At 39.3% G+C, this 22,894-nt stretch overlaps 1 protein-coding gene across 1 annotated transcript in view; it reads right to left on the reverse strand.

Moving 5' to 3' along the window:
• The window catches only part of LOC150078498 (tRNA:m(4)X modification enzyme TRM13 homolog), a 376,145-nt gene that overhangs the window by 26,116 nt on the left and 327,135 nt on the right, over positions 1 to 22,894 (reverse strand). The window contains exon 12 of the mRNA XM_090385143.1: positions 882 to 939. Coding sequence (XP_090241269.1) covers positions 882 to 939 — 58 coding nt within the window. The remainder of the gene's footprint in view (positions 1 to 881; positions 940 to 22,894) is intronic.

Genomic DNA, 22,894 nt, shown 5'->3' on the forward strand with positions numbered 1-22,894 from the left:
ACTTGCTTCATGATATATTCTGCAGATTTATTTATGGTTTTTTTTCGAAATCATTGATCTTCTTTGAACATCTTCTATGAATTCGAGGCTGTCAAACTCTTTTCATTGAGATACCTAGTCCTCCATCTTCGAATAACATCCAGTACAATGGATTTTGAGAAGTTCAGTCAAGTCAGTTTTACACAAAGAAAAGCATGATGTGACATCAAAAGTCCAAGTTCAATCCATAATGTGTAGTGGTTTCTAATGCACTATACCTGCATAGGCACTCATGAGATTTATATTGGCATGTCTGAGCCAAGACACAAGTGCAGGAGACGTGTGATACAGTACAAGGAGGGGTGTCGAAAATAAGTTTTGTCACGTATAAAGGTAGATACAGCTTTCTAAATATCAATGCAAATCCAAAAAGCATTCTACAGAGCTGGCATCTTTCTTAGTAACCTTTCACTTAAGTTGCAATTTCAAAAATTTCATCTACTTTTAAGAATTAAATTTTAAAATTAATATTAAACTAGGGATGCTGCACTCACTTCTTTTGATAAAATAAAATAAAATATTTATTTTATTTTATCAGTCTCTCTTCCTCGACTATGAATACATAAATACATTACATATGGAAATCAAGAATGATACCGCGTGATCATGCTAGATCAACAAAGCACGTACACGAGGTTTATCTAGCATGATCACGCTAAAACAGAAGCTTGTTTTACCACAGAAAAACAAGCTTCTGTTATTTATTTCACATTTCTCTTCCCCCATTGGCTAAATATCACTTGGAGGAAGATTATTTTAATGTATAGAAAGATATGTCTTTTTAATTGAAAAATCAATATTTTAATTTTTTTTTTCCATTAAGAAAGAAGATTTTTTCATACCTATTTATTTTTATTCCACCTATACTGCCACTTTCATGAAAATAGTTCTTATCAGCACCTGCATAAGAAAAAAAAAAAAAAAAAAAAATATATATATATATATATATATATATATAAAAATCTCATTTTAATTTATTCTTAGCTTTTGCCCTCCTTTTGTAATTTATATTTCATGGTTTTCATATCTTTACCCTGCTACTATATCACTATTTCATATTACTATTATTTCTTAATTTGATATATACATGTATATATCAAAACACGACTGCTCAATATGTTTTAGTAATCCGCCATTCCTCCACACATAGGGGAACACATGTGGTGATAACCAGTAAGTGGAATATTGCAAGTTCATGGCATACAGTTCATACAACGTACCTGAATGACATGGGCAAGGGACATAATCCAACACATTTCAAAAAAAGGGAAGATTTTTGGTACTGGTTAAAAGGGGAAGGGGAACAGTATTGTGGGAAATGTGAATAATGTGGGCTGTTCACAGAGTGTTGTAGTTAAGGTGTCCCCAAGAGTGGACAGAGCAAGTTGCACAGCCAATGGTGTTTCCAGCACCTTATTGATGGTTGTGGTGAATAGGCTGTCCCACCTTGTGTGACCTAATGGAAAATGGTGGCATGCCTGACCATGGACTTTAATCAGGGGATGACCAAGGTGTTTCCAAGCCCACAATGCAATGAACTTTCCACTGTATGGACCATCAGAGTAGGCACCCATGCTTATGAACCATCGTCAATGATGCCTAAAGTCTGCATCTGAATGGCACTATTAGACCACCGATGACAGGAAAAAAAAAATGTTGGCTTTTCTGATCAATCATGTTTCCTGTTATGTTGTATGGACAACAGCTTTGGAGGTGTGCACAGGTAACAGTTATTACTGCATAATTTAAATAGATATACACAGTCACAGAAGAAACACTTTTCTAGTTTATGCTCATATTGATTAGCTGCTAGTCTCCTTTTACAAATGATACTGCAGTATGACTGAACTAATGAAACACTTTCTGTGCCTTATACAACTACAGTAAAAGTGTTCATCATAAAAAACAAGAAATGACTTCAAAATGAACAGCAAACAGTTCTCCAGGAAATAAATTAAATAAAAATTGAAAATACAGTAAGTGCCGGTTATAGTGATTATGTTTGCAAACTGAATTTTGATTCTAATAAATGCCAATTCTAATAAGCGAAAATCGATGAATATTATCCTCCACAGGCTATAAAAATAAAGATAAGAACGAATTTACACTTTATTACCAAAAGTTCAATACCAATTAAATGATAGGTGAAAATCAGAAAAATATTATCCACAGGTTAGCAAAATAAAAATAAATTTATACTTATGCACGCTATGTCTTATATTTAATTAATATACATATTGGCGCCTCCGTAGCCAGGTGGGAAGGAGCACACGCTTCTTGATTAGACCGGGGTTCGAACCCGTCACCACCAAATAAGGAGGATGCGGAAAGGTCAAGGGAATGACCAGCGTATATTTCCGGAGCAATATGGCCTTAGTTGCTAATGCTCCTAAAAACCAAATAACAAACAATAACAACAATATACATATTAATTAAATATAACACTTTGTAATATGATTATAATTTAAAATAGTCACTTATTTTAGATTGGTTTAAGTTGTCACTACAAAATCTGTTTATAGATTTTTCAATATTGTATAACAGTCTATACTCATGATCATTTACACCAGTTTTTTCCAATGCTCGCCTCTAGATGCTACAGCTTCATGAGTTTGCCGTTTTGTAATTCGTTTAGGTTCATCTTCATTTTCATCCTCCTCTGCAAAATTATCAGACTGGACAATTTCTTCATCTATTAAAGCTGTAGTAACTTGTAGGTCACCATCTATGTCCACCCAATCATTAAACTCCTGTTCAACATGTCTTCAGGCTTTTAACGCAGTAAGTATCGTGACTTAGTTGTTGTATGTTTCTATAATTCGTAACTTATCTTTTACACTCAAATTCACTCTCTTTCTGTTCACTTATTTATTTATTTATTTATTTTTGATAGTAAAATTTAAAACACAGTAAAAAAGATAAGCGTCAATCAACAACAAAGCACACACAAATTGGAACTATATCACACGGAAGTGAGATATCAAGTAAAAAGTTTATAGAGTTTAGATAGAGGAATGAGGAGCAGATTTCAGTGAAGGGAAAACACATTTCATTGTAATAATGTAAAAACAGCTATCGGTATTACTGCAAATGCAATAAGATCGAGTTTATAACACATTGTACAAACAAAAAAAAAAATCCAATATACCAAAAACTGCAAATTGTTTTTATATTTTATAGTTGTGACCACCAGAAACGTGCTTTAGAAAAATATCAGAGGAGTTTTCAAAATTGATTCTTATAAACAAAGATGTGATTCTAATAAACGATGAAAGTGTAGTGCATTTTATTGATTTTAATCGGTTTTTTTTTAAAAATTGATTCTATAAAGCGGCTGATTCTAATAACCAGTGATAAATGGGCTTACTGTATTTCATTCTTACTCATTTTACTTTCAAATGATAAATTTATTAAGTTGGGGAAATGTCTACAAATTGAGATGCAAATTCTTAAATTGGATGTTCATAAAATGGGGGGGGGGTCACTGTAGTCAAAATTTATTAAAAATTAGACAAAAAAAACTTGCACCTATTTCTTCCTGGTATACTAAATAATATTGCATTCTTCTCAATATTTCAGATCCAACACTGGATACTGTTATCAAGAAAGAGGTGAGCAGGTTAATGGGTTTCCAAATTTGCTCAAAGTTGGAGACCTGTTATTATTATATATTATTATCAAGTGAAAGATCCAACTTTGGGTACTATTATCAAGAAAGAGGTGAGCAGGTTAACAGATCTCCAATTTTGCTCAAACAAATTTGAAGGAGACCTGTTATTATCAAGTTTTTTTTTTAAATTTTTTTTTTATCGTATGATGTGAGCAATACACGAAGGAACCAATTTTTTCCTGCTTCTTTCGTGTATCGTGGCCATGAGATCCAACCGGATAGTGCGGCACCATTGTGATATCCAAGCCCGAGGCGGGATTCGAACCCGCGACCTTTGGGTTGCCAGGTAGGCACTTTACCCACCTGGCTAGCCCGGTTGGCTATTATCAAGTAAAAGAACCCTTAAGAACAGCTGGTAAAAAGGTGGTTTTTGTTTCTGTACAAACAAAACATATTAAAGATGATAATTCACATCTTAAAAGTTATAAGGTATCTTTTACTGGCACAGAACAATTTTTTTTTCTGAAAAATACTATGACTGAAAGGAATTTGATTACACCACTGAACCAACAGAGAAAGACCACTAACTTAGCAGCAGTGACACCAACAATTCTTAAAATCACAGTGCAGCCTGGTCTCACAGAACAAAATTATACTTTTTTTTTTATTTATGAAAAAAAAAAAAAAAGAAAAAGAAAAAAAAAAAGTGTTTTTCTTTTGAATTTTACCACGACTAGACCTCTTTTACTAAAGGATTGCAATACTCATTAAATATAATTATTTTTCAATGAAAAATTTAAAAATGTTATATTTCTTTAAACCTGTTATTTTCAGCAAAACAAAAAACTTCATTGTACTATAGTTTCATGCTTAGCAGAGCTAAAGATGAAACTACAGTAAAATGTTGTTACAATGAATAACAGATTCCAATAACATCCTCTCCCATAAAAATGTTTCATTTTAGGTAGTATAAAAAGTTAGAACACTGCTGGGATTTCAAAGTAAAAATAATTTACTAAATGGGCCTGCTCTCAGATATACAGGTTTAAAAATAAAAAAACTATATACAGCAGCAGAATCCTGAAACAGAGTAATTAAAAAAGTGTTCTAACTTTTATAGTACTTATGTCATGTTACCTGATGCAGAAGACTGCTCTTTAACTCCTTTACATTTCATTTCATATTACATTTCATTTTAACAAATATCATAACAAAAACATCAGTTCAGCACAATAAAAATTCATACTGGTATGAAAAAATACAATGATTACAACAAAATATATAAAAAGGAAATCCTTAAACAATGATACACCTCTTGTTCTTTGGTCTTACGCACCTGGTAGTGCTTTAATAAGTGAACAGTTATTTGCCTGTTTGCGATTAGCAAATCTTGATCTGTCTTACTTGAGTAATTTTTGAAGGGGTTGTTTACAAATTTAAATATGTAGTGAAGTGTGCTGGAAAATGAGGCACCAGCATTGAAACTATGTTCATTTACAGTTTTATGCAAATAAGTACATTTAAATTATATCATCTGAAATTGCACTTATTATGGTATAAATTTGAAAATGGAACAGTTTCATGTTTATGTTTTTCTATTTTTACAGGCAGAATTGATAGAAGCTTTGTTTGACTGAAAATAATAATAAAATACTAATTTTTTTAAATATTTTATTAAAAAATATAAAACTGCATTTAATAAGAAAGTTTCATTATACAATGGATTCCGGTATAGGGGCCACTGGTTAATCGGGGCAACCATTTATTTGGGGAAAATCTTAAAAAACAGAACCCAATCGTGAAAATAGCCAGAATTTATTTCACTTAATTGGTGCAGGAAACCGCAGCACTGGAGATTACCCTATGATTGTCTCCGACAGAACCACGTGGTTCGGTCGGATTTCTGGAGGTCACAACCATAAAATAATTAGCAGTCACCTGTTTATTGGGCTTTTCTGTTAGTGTATTCTATGATAAACAGATAGTAAACTTGATCTTATTGAATTTGCAATAATACCGATTTCTGGAATTCTGTGGGTTATTAGGGTGAAATGTGTTTACACTTCCATAGAATCTTCTCTTCATTCCTATTTTTAAAGCTTCGTAACTTGTTACTCTGTTCTCACTTGCGCGTATCGTGTTACTTGCAATTTGTGTGTGTGTGCCGTGTTCTTTGTTATTGATTGCTTATCTTTTTACTTTTTTACATTTTAACCCCCACCCACAAATGTCAGTGAACAGAAATGTATTACAGTACGTATTAATTATTCCGATTATCACGTATCATTTAATTATTTTAATTGGTAAGGTGATAAAGGGTAAATTTGTGCTAAATATATCTTTACTTTTATAGCCTGTGGATAACATTTCCTCCTATTTTCGCTAATTAGAATCACTGCTTATTAGAATTAAAATTCAATTCACAAACGTGATCACAATGGCCGGCGCTTACTACACATCGCATAGTGAACGGTACTTTACTATGGTGACTAGGTTCATAATCTCAGCAAGCAGACGAATCCCATCAGAATTCAGCGTGCTCAACCCATTCAAGGCCTGATACACTTCAATCAGATCACAATGCAGGTGCCTAGTCTCCAGCCATTGCAATTTGCAGAACTTAAGCCTCTCTTGGTAAGAGGACCCCCTTCGTTCCCCTCACCAATCTTGTTGTCCTTCTCTGTACATGTTCAAGCAAATCTACACCCTTCCTAAAATGAGGACTATAGACCTGTATGCAGTACTCAAGACATGGTCTGACCATTGCCTTATACAGAGGGACAATCACCTCCTTTTCCCTGCTAGCAAAATTCCTATATATCATTGACAAAACCCCATGACCTGCCCTGGCAGCCTGTCTGCATTGCTCAGAAAACTTCGTATCTGACTGCACAATTACTCCCAGGTCTTTTTCATTTTCTACCACCTTAAGTGTAGTACTACACAGTTGGTACACTCCTCTGGGGTTACTTCTACCCATATACAGTACTTTGCAGTTGTCAATGTTAAACTTCAATTGCCCCTTCTCAGACCATCTGCCCAAATTTCCTAGATTCTGTTGCAGTAGCACACTGCCATTACTGTCATTAACAACCCTGCACTCCTTTGTATCATCTGCAAACTTGGACATTAAGCCTGATATACCTTCATCAATATCATTGATAAATATACAAAACAACAGTGGGCCCATCACCGAACCCCGTGGGATTCCACTAATAACATTATTCCACGAAGCGTTCATTGATTACCACACAACCACCCTTTTATCCATTGTACCAACTTACCCTTAATACCATTCTGCTCCAATTTGTACAGTAGTCTTCCATGCACAACAGTGTCAAAAGCTTTCCTGAAATCCAAGTATATGATATCAAAATTATATTTTGCATCCAGTTCCTTTGTAACCACATCATAGTATCCAATCAAATTTGTCAGACAAGACTTTCCTTTAACAAACCCATGCTGTGTCTGAATTATTTCTCCAGTCTTGTCTAGATGATCCTGCAATGCATCTTTAACCAGTGATTCCATTATTTTACCTGGAACAGAAGTTAAACTAACTGGTCTGTAATTACTCATGTCACCCTTCAATCCTCCTTTGTGAACTGGGGATACATTTGCACATCTCCAGTCCGTGGGGACTTCCCCCGAATTCAAGGATGCTCTTATAATTATGGCTAAGGGCTTGCTTAGTTCCTTTGCCGCCTTCTTTGATATAACTGGATATATTCCATCGACCCCAGGAGCATTTCTTATGTTTAACTTCAACAATTTCTCCTCAACTTTGCTTTCAATTATTACAAAATCATCAAGCACCCTGTTACAGTTTGATAAACTTCTGGCATTTTCCTCCCTTAATAACTCCTTATGTGTGAATGTAGATGCAGAATACTCATTCAGTTTGTTAGCTATTTGAGCAGGATCATCAACAGTCAAACCATCGATATCAAGTGGACCAATCTAATTCATCCCCTTTCTTTTAGAGTTTATATAAGAATGATATAAATGCAATTTAGTAGAACTAGACATCTTTTTAATTCTAGAGGTGCAGTTTTAGTATTTAAATATTTAGAGGTACATGTTCAGTGTTTTGGCAATTTCTGATTAGAAGAGATGGACAAATCCAGCAAAAATTATGATATAGCTATAGTTTCACCTCAAGAATACTGCATATATGTATATAGAGCAGTGTGCAAAAACATAGTACACCGAGTACTGTTCAGCTTCACACTGTAGAAAAATAAGTTAAAAATCAATTATTAAACAGTATTATATCTTTAAATAGCGATCTGTTTTCCAAACATAGAATTTTATCATCAACGTTAGTAGAGACATATGATGCAAGAAAGCAAGCATATATAGCATCAGCCAAAAAAAAAAAAAAAAAAAAAAAAAACCATTTCATTATCTCCAAATATTTGTCTAGTTCTGCCTTCAACTATCTACCACCTGCTGGCTAAAGCCAAATTTCTATACATCTATTCTACAACTGTCTTTCCTCAATTTGAATTTATATCCCCTGAAGTGATTTGAGAAAGAGGAAAAATCCCATCAGCATTGAGCTTGCTCAAACCATTCAAAGCCTTATTAGACCACATCGCAGGTGCCTAGTCTCAGGAAGCAGCAATTATGCCTTTCTTGGTAACAGCAACCCTTTGTTCCACTCACTAATCTCATTGCCCCTCTTTGTACTTGTTTCAGCAGCTCTACATCTTTCCTAAAATGAGGCCTCCAGAACTATATACAGTACTTAAGGTGTGGCCTGATCATTTCTTTAAAAAAGGTGATAATCCCTTATCCCTGCTAGCAAAATTCCTGTATATCATTGACAAGACATCACGAGCTACTCTTGCAGCCTGTCTGCACTGCTCAGAAAACTTCATATCTGACTGCATAATTAGGTCCCCCAGGTCCTTTTCATTCTCCACTACCCTGAGTGTAGTACCACCCAGTTGATACGTTACTCTGGGGTTACTGCTACCCGTATGCAGTACTTTACATTTGTCAATGTTAAACTTCAGTTGCCACCGCTCAGCTCATCTGTTTAACTTTTCCAGATCCTGTTGCAGAAGCGTACTATCATTACTGTCAATTAACAACTGTGCCAACCTTCGTATCATCTGCAAACTTAAACATTAATCCTGATATACCTTCATCAATATCATTAATAAATCCTGAAAACAACAATGAACCAACACTGAACCCTGGGGGATTCCACTAATAACACTAGTCCATGAAGAGCAGTGTCCATTGATAAGCACCACTCTGTATCTTCTCCCACTCAAACTTTCTTTCACCTATTATAGCAACTTGCCCTTAATGCCATACTGCTCCAATTTGTACAATAATCTTCCATGTGCCACAGTATCAAAGGCTTTCCTAAAATCCAAGTCATCATCATCATCAACCATTTTCAATCCAATGCAGGATGAAGGCCTCTCCAGCAACTTTCCAGTTCTTTCTGTTTTGAGCACTGGCCATCCATTTACTACCCACAAACTCATGAATTTCATCTATCCATCTCCGCCTTTGTCTTCCAGGTTTTCTTCTAGCTCCTCTTGGGTACCATTCTGTTATTTTCTTAGTCCATCTGTCATCATGTCTTCGAGCTATGTGTCCTGCCCAAGACCATTTTAGTTCTTTCGTTTTGATAAGAATGTCCTTTACTTGAGTTTGCTGCCTAATCCATGTGTTTCTCTTCTTATCTAACAGTCTGATTCCCAATATAATTTGTTCCATTCTTTGCTGTGTAATTCTCAGCTTCTCTTCCATTCTTTTGGTAAGTGCCCAAGTGTCACTTCGATAAGTCATGGTGGGGAGGATACATTGGTTCATTATTTTACGTTTCAGACAAACTGGGATATTGCTCTTCAGTATGTGACTATATTTCCTGAATGCTATCCATCCAAAATTTATTCTTCTCTTGACTTCCAGCCATTTATCATTATTACAGCTAATAACTTGTCCCAGATAAGTATATGCCTCCACCTTTTCAATTACTGCTCCTTCAATCATTATTTACCTTTTTACATGTTCATTTTTACTTGTTCATCATTACTTTTGTTTTAGCCATATTCATCTTTAGTCCAAAATCCTTACTAACTGTGCATAACTGGTTAAGATTTTTCTCCAATTCTTTGGGATTGTGGCTTATGACCACAATGTCATCTGCAAATCGTAAATAGTTTAGGTACTCTCCATTCACATTGACTCCTTTCTGCGACCAGTCTAATCTTCTGAAAGCTTCCTCAAGGGCAGCAGTAAACAGCTTCGGAGATATTGTGTCTCCTTGTCGAACTCCTTTCTTGATTTTAAATTTCCTACTGTCTTTGTCTAGTCTAATAAAGGAGGTAGCATTCTCATATATTTTCTTCAAAATCATAATATGTGGAGTATCTATGTCTTGTCTTTCCAGTACCCGAAACATTGCCTTATGCTGTATGATGTCAAATGCCATGCAAAATGGTGTTTTATATTCATTTGCTTTCTCCATTAGCTGTGATATTACGTGAAGGTGATCCATAGTTGAGAATCCTGTCCTAAAGCCAGCTTTCTCTTTCGGTTGATTCTCATCAAGTTTTCTTTCTAATCTGTTAGTAATGACCCTTGTGAACAACTTGTAGATGTGGGATAACAAGCTTGGTCTATAATTTCCAATTTCTGATTTATCTCCTTTCTTATGCAGCAAAACTATAATTGCATGAAAATCCAAGTATATGATATCAAAATTATTTTTTGCATCCAGTTCCTTTGTGACCACCTCATAATATCCAATCAGATTTCTCAGACAAGACTTTCCCTTAACAAACCCATGCTGTGTCTGAATTATAACCACAATTTTGTCTAGATGATCATGCATCGCTTCCTTAACCAGTGACTCCATTAGTTTCCCTGGAACAGAAGTTAGACTAACAGATCTGTAATTACTTGTGTCTCCCGTTGTGAAATTGGGGCACGTTTGCATATCTCCATAATGACCTTCCCTGAGTACTTGACCAGGTTTTGGTGCATTATAGCCTTAGTTGCTAATTCGCCAATAAAACCCACCCACCCAACCAACCAACCCTGAGTCCAAGAAAGCTTTCATAATTAAGGCTAAGGATTTGCTTACACCCTTTATTTAATATAACTGGATAAATTCCATCCACCCCCAGGTGCCTTTCTTATGTTCAATTTCAACCATTTCTCCTCCACTTTGCTCTCAGTTATTACAAAATCATTTATCTCTGTACCAGAGTTTGATAAACTTCTGGCATTCCCCTACTGGAATAACTCCTCATGTGTGAATGTAGATGCAAAATAGTCATTCAGTTTGTCAACTACCTCAGCAGGTTCATCAACAATCGAACTGTCGATGTCAAGTGGACTAATCTGATTCATCCCCTTCCTTCTAGAGTTTACATAAGTAAAGAAGACTTGACTGTTTTTCTTTGCATCGTTTGTCAAAGATTTCTCATAATCTGATTTTGTTTGCCTAATCTCCTTAGTGACTATCTTATATCTACCACACGCATCTGTGTCTTCTGATAATTTATATGCATTCCATGCATTTTTCTTTTCTGCCATGAGTCTCACTAGGTAGTCTGACATCGATATAGGCCTAAACCTTGAACAGTATTTCTTAACTGGTATGAAAAGCTTAATAGCTTCCAAGATTAATTCCTTGAATGATTCCCATTTAGAATTTTCTGTTGGTAACATCATCAGTTGGTCCCACTGTATAGAATTTAAAAACACCACTGTAGTCACCTTTACGAAAGCAAAGGTGTGTGTGTGTGTGTGTGTGTGTGTGTGTGTGTGTGTGTGTGTGTGTGTGTGTGTAGGGAACTGATAGGGTAATTACGGACCTATCAGCCTGACTTGTGTTCCAGCGAAAATAATGGAGTCACTCATTAAAGAAGTAATGTAGGACAATCTATATGGGAATGCAGTTACACTACAGTCACAATAGGATTTGTTGAGTGGGGGGGGGGGATCGTGTTTGACCAATATGAATAGATACTATGATAAATCACAAAGGAAGTGGAAGCAATAAACAATTTTCACATCATATATTTATATTTCAGAAATGATTTTGACACTGTTCAACATAAAAGACTGCTGAAGAAATGAGAGCACAGCTGCATTAATAGCAAGTTACTGCTGTGGATAAATGGATGACTGAGAAGGAGAATACAGTGAGTGGTTAACAATGGGCAGTGCTCTTCTTGGACTAAATATTACGAGTGGAGTCGCCTAGGATTCAGATATGAAGGATGGCATAGTGGTCAATGAGAACAATCAGAGTATGCTACTGCAACAAGATCTAGAAAAATTAGGCCAATGGGCTGAGAAATGGTAGCTGAAGTTTTTAACACTGACAAATGCAAGGTACTTCATATGGTAGCAGTAATCCCAGATTAACATAACAACTCAGTGGTACAACACGGGTATTTGATTGCTTTGCTGGAACAGACTTCCATCTGTTGTGGAAGTTGATAGCTTAAATAAATTTAAGGCTGAACTAGACAAACATTTGGAGTAACTGAATGAGTGAAATGGGAAGGGTTTTTTTTTTTTTAGTTGATATAAGCTTGCTTTCTTGCATCATATGCCTCAACTAATGCTAACACTCAGGGTAGTGGAGGATGAAAAATGTCTTGGAATAATTGTGCAGTCAGATACGAAATTCTTTGAGCACTGTAGATAGGCTGCCAGAACAGCTCACAGGGTTTTGTCAATGATATACAGAATTTTGAAATTAGGGATAAGGATGTGATTCTTCCTTTGTATAAGGCAATGGCTGGGCCACATCTTGAGTATTGCATGCAGGTCTGGAGGCCTCATTTGTGGAAGGGTGGTGCCTCCGTAGTCAGGTGGAAAGGAGCAGCAGTGCGTAGCACACGCTTCTTGATTAGACCGGGGTTTGAGCCTGTCACCACCAAATACGGAGGATGCGGAAAGGTCAAGGAATGACCACCGCATATTCCCGGAGCAATATGGCCTTAGTTGCTAATGCTACTAAAAACCAAATTATAACAATAACAATTTGTGGAAGGCAGTGGTTCTATTGGAATGAATGCAGGAAAAGCAACAAGATTAGTGAGAAGCAAATCTGTGGGTTTCAATTCTGCAAAAATTGTAGTGCCAGAGACTAAGCACTTGAAGGAGACCTAATTAAGGCTATAAGCAGATTGAGTAAACTTAACAATGAAGGCAACTCTTTTCCAGACAATGCACAAAAGGGGGACAAAAACTGAAAAATGATACCTACAGGATAGAAAAATCATGTATCACTTTTCATTTGTGTGAAATGTGCTTTCAGGAAGTGAATAATTGATTGCTGAAACAAAGGTGCTTCCGTAGCCAGGTGGGCAGGAGCAGCAGTGTGTAGCACACTTCTTGATTAGACTGGGGTTCGAGCCCATGACCACCAAATACGGAGGATGCAGAAAGGTCACTGCATATCCCCGGAGCAATATGGCCTTAGTTGCTAATGCTCCTAAAAACCAAAAAGTAACAAATAACATAGCTGGAACAAACCACCATCAGGTGTTATGAATTTTTTTTAATTCAAAGGTCCAGCTGACCATTGAATTTCCCAAAATTGTCAGCCTCTACCACCCATGTAGGTAACTTATTCCAATAATTTATATTACTCGCTGGCTAAAATAAAACTTCCTGAAATCCAGTCTAAACATCTCCTCCATAACTTGAAATTATATCCCCTTGTTCCAGAATCATTTATAACTGTGAAAATTTTGTCCTTATTCATTTTGCTTATGCCTCTCAGAGTCTTAAACACCTCAATCAAGTCTCCTCTAAGGTGCCTAGTTTCCAAGCTCTGCAACAAACATATTCAAAGTCTTTCCTCATATGAACACTCTTTTGCCGATCTCACCAGGTGAATTACCTGTCTTTGGACAATTTCAAGAAGCTAAATGTCTTTTTTTAAGTGCGGTCTCCACACGTGAACACAGTATTCCAAGTGTGGTCTAACAATAGCCTTATATAATGGGATTATGATGTCCTTATCTCTACTTGCAAACGCTTGATAAATCATCGATAGAACACCATGGGCCTTCCTTACAACCAGTCTACAACGCTTGGAGAACTTCATGTCTGATCCTATTGTAATACCAAAGTCCTTTTCCTCCAGTACCGGATTTAGTTCAACTTTGCCAAGTGTTGGGGGTTACTGTTCCCCAGGTGCAATACATTACACACTGCTTGATTAAAGCATAGCTGCCATTTTTCTGACCATCTCCGAAGTCTATCTAGGTCACTCTGAAGAAGCTCTAGGTCACTCTGCTTGGCAGTGATCATTTACTACTCTACCAATCTTTACATCATCTGCAAATTTAGATATTATGCCCTCTATCCCTTCATCGATGTCATTCACGAAAATCAAAAACAACAGTGTTCCTAATACTGATCCTTGGGGAATCTCACTTCTTACTTCAACTCAATCTGAGGAATAACCATTTATCACAACCCTCTGCCTCCTGCCCTGAAGCCATCCTGCTATCCATCTAAGGATGTTCCCTGATTCCAACATGTTCCAGCTTATAAAGTAACTGCTCATGTGAGACTGAGTCAAATACTTTGCTGAAATCCAAATAAACAATGTCAAAATTATTCCCTTAGTCTAGCTCTTGAGTGATCGTGTCAAAATAGCTAACCAGATTAGTTAAATTTGATTTTCCCTTTACAAAACCATGCTGAGTATCCTTCAGAATTACATTTCTATTTAATGATCCTGAATTCAACCCTTGATCATTGTCTCCATGACTTTCCCTACTAATGACAGGGTGGGATACACTTAAATAGAAAGGGTGCACAAATATTTGCTGATGCTATCGAGGCAGTGTTAGGTGGGTCGGAAAACTGCTAGCTTGGGGGGAGACAAAGACCAATAGATTGACAGTAGCCACTGGCAGAGGTGAAAGAGATTCTTGCACTGCTTCTATTAGAATAAGCAGAAGCCTGAAAAACAAGATGCATAATATTTCAGAGACTGCTGGAAGCCATTGCGGTACAAGTAAACACATGGGTTCTGTTAGGGTAGCTAAGAATAGAAACAGGTGCAGGTATACTTGCGTGTACACCAGTGCTAGGAGTTTAGTAAATAAATTTGATGAATTTGAGGTATTGCTCAAAACATCAAAGGCAGATATTGTTGGGATATCAGAGACGTGGTGTCACACAGATATAAGGGATGCAGAACTGGAATTTGGGGAGTACAACGTCTACAGAAAGGATAGACAGGATAGGAAGGGGGGAGGGGTTATGCTATTAGTTAAGAAACACATAAAAACCAAGGAAGTGAACACTGCACTGTCCAGTCGACATCGCTGGATAGTGCAGTGTTGAGTCAGTTTGGTGTGACATAAGCATTGGGAGATCAAAATTGAGAGTAGGAGTGTGCTATAGGCCTAATGACTCTGATGAGTATAATAAGAAACTGTACAGGGAAATAGAGTGGTCCAGTAAATCAGAGAGTCTTATAATGGGAGATTTTAATTTCCCAGATATTGAATGGAATTTGGGGGCTGGTCTCTTACACACTAGCAGGGCTTTTGTGGATTTATTGGATGATTGTTTTCTACATCAGCATGTTCGGGAGGCAACTAGAGGGAGTAATACTCTTGATTTGATTATCAGCAGTGATTCTTCATGCATTAAGAATCTGCAGATAAATGAACCACTAGGTGGCAGTGATCACAGTGTGCTGAAGTGGGATTTACTCAAAGAGGTAACTACCATTAGGGGTAAAGGGAAGGGTTATTGCTTCCGTAAAGGCAACTACGATGGACTGAGACAGTATTTAAATTCTATACAGTGGGACCAACTGATGATGTTACCAACAGCAAATTCAAAATGAGAAGCATTCAAAGAACTTATCTTGGAAGCTACTAGGCTTTACATACCAACTAAGAAATATTGTTCAAGGTTCAGGCCTAAATGGATGTCAGATGAACTAATGAGACATATGGCAGAGAAGAAAAATGCATGGGATACATATAAATTAACATGTGACACAGAAGCCTATGATAGATACAAGTTGATATGCAACCAAGTTACAAAGGAGTTTAGGCAGGCGAAGGCAGATTACGAGAAATCCTTGGCAAGGGATGCAAAGAAAAACAGCAAAGAGTTCTTTACCTATGTAAACTCTAGAAGGAAGGGAATGAATCCGATTGGTCCACTTGATATTGATGGGTCAACTGTTGATGATCCTGCTCAGGTAGCTAACAAACTAAATGAATATTTTGCATCGACATTCACACATGAGGAGTTATTCAGCGAGGGGAATGCCAGAGGTGTATTCAACTCTAGCAGTAAGCTACACAATCTTGAAATAACTGGGAATCTTGAAATAACTTGAAATAACTGAAATAAGTGGAGGATAAACTGTTGAAGATAAACACAAGAAAGGCACCCGGGGTGGATGGGATCTATCCAGTTATATTAAAGGAGGCAGCAAAGGAAGTAAGCAAACCCTTAGCCATAATTATGAGAGCTTCCTTGGACTCAGGGGAAGTACCCATAGACTGGAAATGTGCAAATGTGACCCCAATTCACAAAGGAGGATCAAGGCTGACACAAGTAATTATAGACAAGTGAGCTTAACTTCTGTTCCAGGAAAATTATTGGAGGCACTTCTTCTTCTTCTTCTTCTTCTTTGGTCCTTAGCTGGCAGCTGGGGGAGGCGGTTGGCCACGCAACCAGTATGCTGCTGTAGGTGCTGCAGGGTTTCGGACTTGCTCTGTGATGTTCTTCCATACCTTACGATCCATGGCTTCAGTCGTGGCCTGGTTAAGGTCGAGACGTCGGCTCTTCAAGTCATCTTCCACTTGCTTGGCCCACGTTTTCCTAGGCGCGGTCCGTTGGATGCTCCATTGGGTGGGTCGTTGTCTCCAAAGGAGTGTGGATGGTATTCTGTTCGTGCCCATTCTACATACGTGGCCAAACCATCTGAGCCTTCGCTTCTGGATTTGGTCGGCAATGGTTGGTTGCTGTTGGCATCTGGCGCGGATGGTATCATTAGTGATGCGGTCGCGAAGAGAGATGCCCAAGATCTGCCGCAGGCATCGCATTTGGAATACCTCAAGTTTGTTCAAATCTAACTTGAGACAAATCCATGTTTCCGATCCGTAAAGAAGAATGGGCAGGATCAAAGTCCGGAAGAGTCCGATTTTATTCTTTGTGGAAATGTTGGTCCTCTTCCACAGACACCATTTGAGCGAGGCGAACGCAGTGGCCGCCTGTCCAATTCTGCTGTGGATTTCCATGGTGGATGCAACTTTCTTCTCCTGGACCAGCGACCCAAGGTATTTAAAGTCCTGCACTTGCTCGATCTGGATGCCTTCGAGATAGATGGTGGCTTGCGACCCATCTGTTGTCAGGGCCTTTGTCTTACCAGCATTGATCTTCAAACCGTATGGCCGGGCAATGCGGGCAATGTCGTAGAGGATGTCCGTGGCTTCAGCGTCGTTACCGGCAAGGATAGCACTATCATCAGCAAACATCAGGTCAGTCACATAGTGATCCTTGTCATATTGTATGCCCTGTCTGTTTCTGAATGCTTGCCTCATAATGGCGTCAACCACGATGTTGAAAAGCAACGGGGAGGCTACATCCCCTTGGCGGACTCCAGTTTGGATGGTAAATTCCTCTGATAAATCGTTCTGGATGCGCACCTGGCTGGTTAAACCGTTGTATGCAGTTTGGAGGAGTGTGATGACTTTTCGAGGTACATGTTCAACCTCAAGTAGTTTCCATAAGGCAGGCCGGTGGACACAGTCGAAAGCAGACTTAAAGTCAATGAAAACAATGACGGTTCGCTGTCCACACCGGATCCTCTCCTCCACCAGCTGACGAATGGCAAAGATTTGATCACAGCATCCTCGCCCGGGTCTAAATCCTGCCTGTTCTTCTCGACTGGGTTGCTCGCGATGTTTTTGCAGTCTTGACTGGATGATCTTCATAAAGACCTTTCCGATGATGGAAAGGAGGCTGATGCCACGGTAGTTCTTGCAGTCCCGGTTATCACCTTTCTTGTGGATCGGTACGATAATGGCTTTCCTCCATGTTAACGGAATTTGTTCAGTGCACCAGATGGTTTTGAGGAGTGAGTGTGGTCGGCGAAGCAGTACATCTCCCCCGGCTTTGATCGCTTCTGTGGTGACTTGGTCCACTCCTGGTGCCCTGCCATGCTTCAGGGATTGTATGGCTGCTTTCACTTCTTCTACTGTAGGCTCAACATCGACCATGGAGACCTCAGGGGGGTCGATCGAGAGTGCTGTTGCTGGCGGTCCCTGAGGTGGGTCGTGATTATACAAAGCTTTGAAGAATTCACTCCATCGTTGCAGGCGTTCGGATGGTGATCACACGAAGGTCCCATCAGCATTCTTGATGTTGTCACTAGTCAATTTGGTCTTTCCACTCAGACATCTGAGGGTGCGGTAGAGAGTGCGATACTCGTTTCTGGATGCCGCCACTTCAAGATCGTCTGCCACTTGGTTCCAGTATGCTTCTCTTTCTGCTGTCATTCTTTGTCGGACTTCTCGGTTTAGCTGCCGGTACCGTTCAAAGTCGACCAACTTTGCCTGTTTCCGTTTGTCCACGAGGTCGAGGCACTCGTCTGATATCCATGGTTGCGTTCGACGTCGGGCAGGTGGACATAGGGGCTTGGCACATTCCAGGATGGCATCAGAGATCTGCTTTTCTTCTTCATTTATATCCTCGGGCACGGCCAGCATCTCGAAGCGGTTGGATAGGGCGATCTGATATGCCTGTTTGTTGGCAGCATTCATTAGCTGCCTCCAGTCCAGCTTGGCTGACCGAGATGATCTTTTTGCATGCCGTAATTTGAGCTGCACCTTAGCCCGGATGAGGTAGTGATCAGATCCGCAATCAGGTCCCCTCATGGCACGAACGTCCATGAGTGATGAGCGAAATCTGGCATTGATCAAAATGTAGTCCAGGATTGCTGAGTCCTTGCCAGATGGATTTCGCCATGTAAGTTGATGTTTTTGAGGGTGCTGGAAATGGCTGTTTCCAATGATCAGGTTGTTAGATGCGGCAAAGGACAACAAACGTAACCCGTTGTCATTGATCTTCCCATGGCCAAACTTGCCCATTGTTGTTTCCCAACCAGATCTGTCCACGCCAATATGGGCATTAAAGTCCCCTGTGAGGATGATCACTTCTGTCTTCGGAATTGAATCCAGCGTATGTTGGAGCTGGTTGTAGAAGTCATTCTTGGTCGGGTCCAGGCTAGTCTCAGTTGGCTCATAGGCGGAGATATGATAGGGGTCTTGATGGTGCCCTTGACAGTAAGGACTGCCAGGCGGTCCGATATTGGTTGGAAAGCGATCACACTACTGGTGGCCTGAGCATCGACCATAAAGCCCACTCCTGCTTCTCGTTTCTCACCACCAGAATAGAATAGCATAACCGCTTCATTAGGTGCTGGTGGTTGGATGATCATCGTTCCAGACCCGGTGAGCCTTAATTCGGATAATGCCGCGATTGATATCTTACACCTAAGTAGTTCTTGGGCAATGATTTCCTTTTGTCCAACGTGGTGCCCCGTTCGAACATTCCATTCGCCAATGTTAATTGTCCTTTTTGGCGTAGTAAGCTTATTGCTGTGGCCAGTGATCCACTTCACACCAGCACCCTGGGTCCCCAGTGCTGGCGCATCGGCTACCCCGGATGCGGTAACATTGTTATAACAGCTTGTTCTGTGGCCAGTGGTCCACTTCACACCAGTACCCTGGGTCCCCAGTGCTGGCGCATCGGCTACCCCGGATGCGGTAACATTGTTGTAAGAGATTGTTCCGAATTTCATGCGGTTTCTTGCCTAGTTTCCCCGGTTTCCCGGTTCTGGTCATTTCGGCAGGATGACCACCCTCCTCCTTTTGCAGCCGGGCTTGGGACCGTCCATGGCGGAGTTATTGGAGGCACTGGTTAAAGAAGCACTGCAGGATCATTTAGACAAGACTTCAGTTATAGCTCGGACACGGCATGGTTTTGTTAAGGGGAAGTCTTGCCTGACCAATTTGATTGGATATTATGATGCAGTCACAAAAGAACTGGATGCAGGGAATAGCTTTGATATTATATACTTGGATCTTAAAAAGGCTTTTGATACTGTTGCACATGGAAGACTACTACACAAATTGGAGCAGTGTGACATTGGAGGCAAATTGCTGCTATGGATAAAGGGGTGGTTGAGGGGGAGAAGACAGAGAGTGGTAATCGATGGACACTGCTCATCGTAGACTAATGTTATTAGTGGAGTCCCTCAGGGCTCAGTGTTGGGTCCATTATTGTTTTCTGTGTTTATAAATGATATTGATGATGGTATATCAAGCTTAATGTCCAAGTTTGCAGACGATACAAAGGTTGGCAGGGTTGTCAAGGACACTACTGACACTATGCTGCTGCAACAGGATCTGGAAAGATTGAGCAGATGGGCCGAGAGGTGGCAAATGAAGTTTAACATTGACAAATGTAAACTACTACACATGGGAAACAGCAACCCCAGAGCAACGTATCAACTCTGTGGTACTACACTGACAGTGGTAGAGAATGAAAGGGACTTGGGGGTGGTTGTGCAGGCAGATATGAAGTTCTCTGAGCAGTGCGGACGGGCTGCAAGAGTAGCTCATGGAGTATTGTCAATGATATACACGAATTTTTCCAGCAGGGATAAGGAGGTGATTAATCCCTTGTATAAGGCAATGGTCAGGCCACACCTAGAGTACTGTATACAGGTCTGGAGGCCTCATTTCAAGAAGGATGTAAAGCTGCTGGAACGAGTACAGAGAAGGGCAACAAGATTAGTGAATGGAACAAAGGGGTGCTCTTATGAAGAAAGGCTTAAGTTTTGCAAATTACAGTGTCTGGAGACTAGGCACCAGTGAGGTGATCTGATAGAGGTGTATAAAGCCTTGAATGGTTTGAGCATGCTCAATGCTGATGGGATTCTTCCTCTAGCTCAGAATAATCACCTGAGAGGGCATAAATTCAAATTGAGGAAAGACAGATGTAGGATAGACGTGCGGAAATTTGCCTTTAGCCAGCGGGTGGTTGGTTGGTGGAACAGACTTCCATCCCTTGTAGTGGAGGTTGATAGCCTAAATAAGTTTAAGGCTCAGCTGGACAGTATTTTGAACGAAGAGAGGGGTGAAGTGGAAGTGGTTTTTTTTTTTTTTTTTTGGCTGATGCTGCATAAGCTTGCTTTCTTGCATCAAATGCCCCTACTAATGCTAATGCTATATAACTTTATTGTTGGTTGGTTGATATGTTGTTTAATGGCACAAGGGCTGCAAAGGCCATATTGTGTCTGATTCTATTCGGTACTGCAATTACCAGTTAAAATCTGTAAAATGATCCCATCTGCTTTAAGAAATAAAAGAACTCAGCTAGATTTGCATTGTCTCTAATCAGATGAGATAATGTCAAAGGTTCTTGCAGATGTGAAAGCGATTAGAAAATTTTGTTTCGATAATTATTATAATGATTGCAATTTATTAGAATATGGCTCACTGTAAGTGTAGTCTGACAAAATGTACAAATAGGTGGATCTTCCCCCTTGAGTAGATAAATATGGGTTAGATACGTATGCCCAATATGTGTCCTAGCCAGGATCACCACCTCTTGCCTATTTGATCACATGCTTCATGGCCACAACTTAGGTTCTGGTTAAATTGAAGCAGTTTATTGCCGCACTGAGCCTGCCAGATTTGCAACCATTGCTCTTCACACACACACACACACGTTTTTTATGACTAATTTGTAGTCTGTATATGGCACTTGGTAGTTAGGAGATCTTGCAATGATTGGATGTTTAGCGGCTTGATCTGCGTATTCATTTCCTTTGACGCCTACATAACCTGGCATCCAACAGAAACTGACTGATTGGTTTACAGCTTGTAACGCAATAATCAGTGATCTAATTTCCTTCGACAGGGTATAACTTTATTGTATTTAGTAATGAAAGGGTGCAAGAATATTTGCTGATGCTATCGAGGCAGCGTTTGGTGGGTCGGAAAACTGCTAGCTTGGGGGATACAAGGACTAACAGATTAACAGTAGCCACTGGCAGAGGTAAAAGTGATTCTTGCACTGCTTCTACTGGAATGAGCAGAAGCCTGGAAAACAAAATGCAGGATATTTCAGAGACTGCTGGGAGTCATTGCGGTACAAGTAAACACATGATATGTGTTAGGGTAACTAAGAATAGAAACAGGTGCATGTATACGTGCGTGTACACCAATGCTATGAGTTTGGTAAATAAATTTGATGAATTTGAGGTATTGCTCAAAGCATCAAACGTGGATATTGTTGGGGTATCATAGAATAGACGTGGTGTCACACAGATATAAGGAATGCAGTACTGAAATTTGGGGAGTACAATGTCTACAGAAAGGACAGACAGGATAGGAAGGGAGGAGGGGTTATGCTATTAGTTAAGAAACACATAAAATCCAAGGAAGTGAAGCCAGTTGACATCGCTAGACAGTGCAGTGTCGAGTCAGTTTGGTGTGACATAAGCATTGGGAGATCAAAATTGAGAGGAGGAGTGTGCTATAGGCCTAATGACTCTGATGAGTATAATAAGAAACTGTACAGGGAAATAGAGTGGTCCAGTAAATCAGAGAGTCTTATAATGGGGGATTTTAATTTCCCAGATACTGACTGGAATTTGTGGGTTGGTCACTCACACACTAGCAAGGCTTTTGTGGATTTATTGGGTGAGTGTTTTCTACATCAGATTGTTCGGGAGGCAACTAGAGGGAGTAATAATCTTGATTTGATTATCAGTAGTGATTCTTCATGCATTAAGAATCTGCAGATAAAGGAACCACTAGGTGGCAGTGATCACAGTGTGCTGAAGTGGGATTTACTCAAAGAGGTAACTACCATCAGGGGTAAAGGGAAGGGTTATTGCTTTCGTAAAGGCGACTACGATGGTCTGAGACAGTATTTAAATTCTATACGGTGGGACCAACTGATGATGTTACCAATAGCAAATTCAAAATGGGAAGCATTCAAAGAACTTGTCTTGGAAGCTACTAGGCTTTACATACCAACTAAGAAATATTGTTCAAGGCCTAAATGGATGTCAGATGAACTAATGAGACATATGGCAGAGAAGAAAAATGCATGGGATATATATAAATTAACACGTGACACAGAAGCCTATGATAGATACAAGTTGATCTGTAACCAAGTTACAAAGGAGGTAAG

Source organism: Mastigoproctus giganteus, chromosome 11 (assembly GCF_048544385.1).
Source record: "Mastigoproctus giganteus isolate SK-2022 chromosome 11, ASM4854438v1, whole genome shotgun sequence".
NCBI lineage: Eukaryota > Metazoa > Arthropoda > Arachnida > Uropygi > Thelyphonidae > Mastigoproctus > Mastigoproctus giganteus.